This window comes from Morchella importuna, assembly GCF_003444635.1.
Source record: "Morchella importuna strain M04M26 chromosome Unknown Morimp01GS035, whole genome shotgun sequence".
NCBI lineage: Eukaryota > Fungi > Ascomycota > Pezizomycetes > Pezizales > Morchellaceae > Morchella > Morchella importuna.
In genome coordinates this window covers 106,292-109,753 of record NW_025763432.1, presented here as the reverse complement: position 1 = coordinate 109,753, position 3,462 = coordinate 106,292, and the positions used below count along the sequence as shown (strand labels likewise).

Sequence of the window (3,462 nt, the reverse complement as noted above, 5' to 3'; positions counted from 1 at the left end):
GTGTCCCGCCTGACGAGCAGTCTATCCACTAGACCACCCGCCCATAGTGGATGCCGGAAGTAGTACTTGAGCTTGGCACTGGTGTGCCAAGATGAAGAAACTTGAACCCTGACCCTTCGATATTGTCATTTCTCAGCCGATCCGTATATATACTACTTGATGTATTTGTTTTGGATCATGCCGAACTGTCTCATCTTGCATCATGTGTTATTGTACATACCGGAACCTGTGTCGTTTGAGACCCTTTCCCATTATTTTATTATAACGCACGATGCGGGTAGATCTTTTCTAAAGATTTATTTTCCATCAGCCTAAAGCTTCTAGAACTTGTTTTCCTCCATTATATGCTTCTTCTCTCTGGACCCTTCAAGTGCCATTCTGCCGATACTTTTATCTTACGTCCATTGGACAGCTCCATTGAATAGGGTTAGGGTTATCGTGAGCTTCAAATAAGGCTTTTTACACTTATACTGAACCGTGGGCCGGTACTTTATAGCTTGTGTATGGTTAGATGAGATGAGATGAAAGCATGGACGTGTAGCCCAAATACGTAGGATCTAAAGTTGGTTTACTATTATTGATGAACGGTCTTTCTGGGAACTATGGAGAGGTCCAGAAAGGTGTTCCGGGTGGGCTACATTCCTATCTCCCGCCATCATATCAGATCTATTATCACTACATACCTACATGTATGTAAGTAAAACACTCCCGTCCCCACAGCCCTACATCTCACCCTGACCACCCCTTCATGCAATGCAAGGCACGAGGTACTAGTTGAAACTTGAGGGGGGGTATATTCTGCCTAACTATAACCCCCGACCGGAAGTGCACATATCGGATCAATGACGTCGTTGCCATGGGGATGTCAATGATTACTCTGCCCGATATTAGGTGCATCCAACCACAATGGTGTGGGCGGCCCAATTCTATGTGTATAGTCCAGATTGCGTGGGGTATATAGGCCGTGAATGAGATCTACGGGCTGGCTACGTGTATCTAGCTAGCGGGGGTGGTTCTACTGGAGTGTTCTACTAGGGACGGTAGAGTGCACCTATTGAGACTGCCATGTATGCATAATGGGGAAACGTCTAGAAAGGGAAAGCTAGATATAAAAATATAAGAATTGAAAAAGAAAAAAGATATTGTACATACACCCCCACCACACATCTATTCACCCTCCCTACTCACCCATAAAATCTACACGTACATCTACTACTTTCCCTCCTCCTTCTCCTTCTTCTTCTCCTCCACCACCACCGCGGCCTCCGGCTGCTTCAAGATCTTGACGGCATCCTTCGAATACACATACGACAGCCCACTCCACACCGTCGTCGTCGCCACCGTATACCTATCGCGCCCCCATCATCAGCGCCCATCCTTCCTTCTTCCCTCCCTCTTCATGGAAAGAGCAAACTTACTGCAGCGCCTGCAACGCCAGCTCCAGATCCGCCGCGCCCGCAGCCCCCGCCCCCACCAGCGGATGCGCCATACACGCGCCCACCAGCCCCAGCTGCAGCGCCGTATTCAGCTTACTGATAGTGGTCGGATGCACCTCCGCGCTCGGCAGCGAAAAGTCCCAGTAGCGCACCATGGTCTTTGGCGGCGGGAGCGAGATCCAGCGGAAGTATATCGCCGATATCGCCAGCCCGACGTCGCGGCCGAGGATTATCGCCGCGATCCACACTACGTCTCCTTCTCAACAACCATGCTAGCAGAGAGGGGGGGAAGTGGGAGAGGAACATACCAGGAAGAAGCCCCTGCATAGCCAGTGTGACGGTCAATATTGTCATCAGCACCTTATCCGCCATAGGGTCTATAACGCTGCCAACCACGGTCTGCAGCTTCCACCGCCGCGCGATCCACCCATCGACGAGATCTGTGAGCCCCGCCGCCGCAAACAGCCCCAGCGCCGCTGCGGGCTGGTCATGGAGTACAAGGTAGCCAATCACGGGCGACGCTAGCAGGCGCGAGAAGGTGAGGATGTTGGGCAGGTTGTAGATGTTCTCGTGCGGGGTGAGCGCGGCGGGTAGGATCTTGGAGAGCTTTTTCTTCTGCTTCTGCGCTGGTGGCTGTGGTGGGGTCGGAGTGGGGGTGGGGGTGCTAGTAGAGGTGCTGCTGTGGAAGCGGGAGCTGTGGAGGCTGAGAGCGCCTTTTCTGTCGGCTCTTGTGTCAGTGGAGCCCTTTCTCTCTCTGGCTTTGGCTGGCTGGTTCGCCGAGCTAGAATGGGCTGAGCTGGTGGTGGTGGGGTGTATGGGAACCTACATGCTGCTGCTGCCCCCCAAGCCAGTGTTTCCACCTCCAATTGCGTAGAAGCACCTCAACGTACTACTGCTACTGCTACCGCCAAATCCCATGCTCCTGCTCATGCTCATGCTCATGCTCAGCGCACCACCACCACCCTGCCGCGGGAGTCTGCGCACAAGCGTTCGGAAGGGCATCGTCATCAATGGCATCTCAGCGGCGACGGCGGTGTCCGTGATGAGGATGGTGGCGGTGGTGGTGGGGAGTGAGGGTGGTAGTGGTAGTGGCAGTGGGTGTTGTTGATCCTGCGCAGGTTCGCATGTAGTTCGTTCGCAACCAGGGTAATGTATGTGGGGAATGTTGGGTTGCGGCTCTGGTGCATGATAGGCAGGCTAGGCTAAACTAGCTGTACGTGGGGTAGATCATCAAATCATCACATCCCATGCAACGACAGGCCAGGGATGAAGACTCAAGACTCAAGAGCCAAACAGAGGTTTTCCTTTTCCTTTTCTGATCTTGTCATGGTATGATTCCACAAGCGACTGCGCGTGCGGTCGATTGGTCGGTGATCGAATAACAATCCTGCGCAGTATTTCCCTTTTCTTTTTTCTCTAGTGACTAAGTTTTCTGACTACTACTAGTCCTAGCGCTGATTACTATTACTGCTCTAGTTTTTCTGGCAATTCCGATGCTTGACCCTGAGCTGCTGCAACCTCCGGCCATCTTCACTCCGTCACTCAGTCCACCTCCCCCGTACCCCCAGTACCGGCAGCACCCCGTACCCTGTACCCTGTACACCCCGCGTACCCCAGGGCCCAGTCCCCAGTACCAGCCCAGTACCACGCGCGCACAGCATTGCATCCTGTGCGTAACGCAATCGCAGCCAGTCTGTCTCGGCGGGCGCAATCGTGTTTGTCCGCCAGCTCGCTGCAGCAGCAGTGTGTTGCGCTACGATGCCCTAGCTAGCCGCCCAATGGGCACCTTCTTCTTGCAAAAGAAGGGCGGGCGTGTTTGTTTTCTTATCGCCCACCATCCCCTATTAAGGTGGTGGTGGTGGTGGATTGGTGGTTTTCCTTGGCTGCGTGACCTTAATTAAAATCCCAACTTGTCACGGTCATATATAACTTAATTTTAGCACATATACCGCACGGCCGAACCCCTTTGGGAAAGGAAAAATAAACAGTTATGGTATGTTTTATTTCCCTGGGAACCAATATTCTT

The 3,462-nt window shown here is 52.7% G+C and overlaps 1 protein-coding gene across 1 annotated transcript; it reads right to left on the bottom strand.

The window, feature by feature from the left end:
* Positions 1-1,212: 1,212 nt before the first annotated feature.
* Positions 1,213-2,453, bottom strand: LAJ45_09276 (uncharacterized protein; the record flags this gene model as incomplete). Its single annotated transcript, XM_046118820.1, has 4 exons — positions 1,213-1,348; positions 1,419-1,683; positions 1,745-2,154; positions 2,263-2,453. The coding sequence occupies 4 exons, from the start codon at positions 2,451-2,453 to the stop codon at positions 1,213-1,215; spliced, it is 1,002 nt and encodes a 333-aa protein (XP_045967898.1).
* Between the last annotated feature and the right edge of the window lie 1,009 nt (positions 2,454-3,462).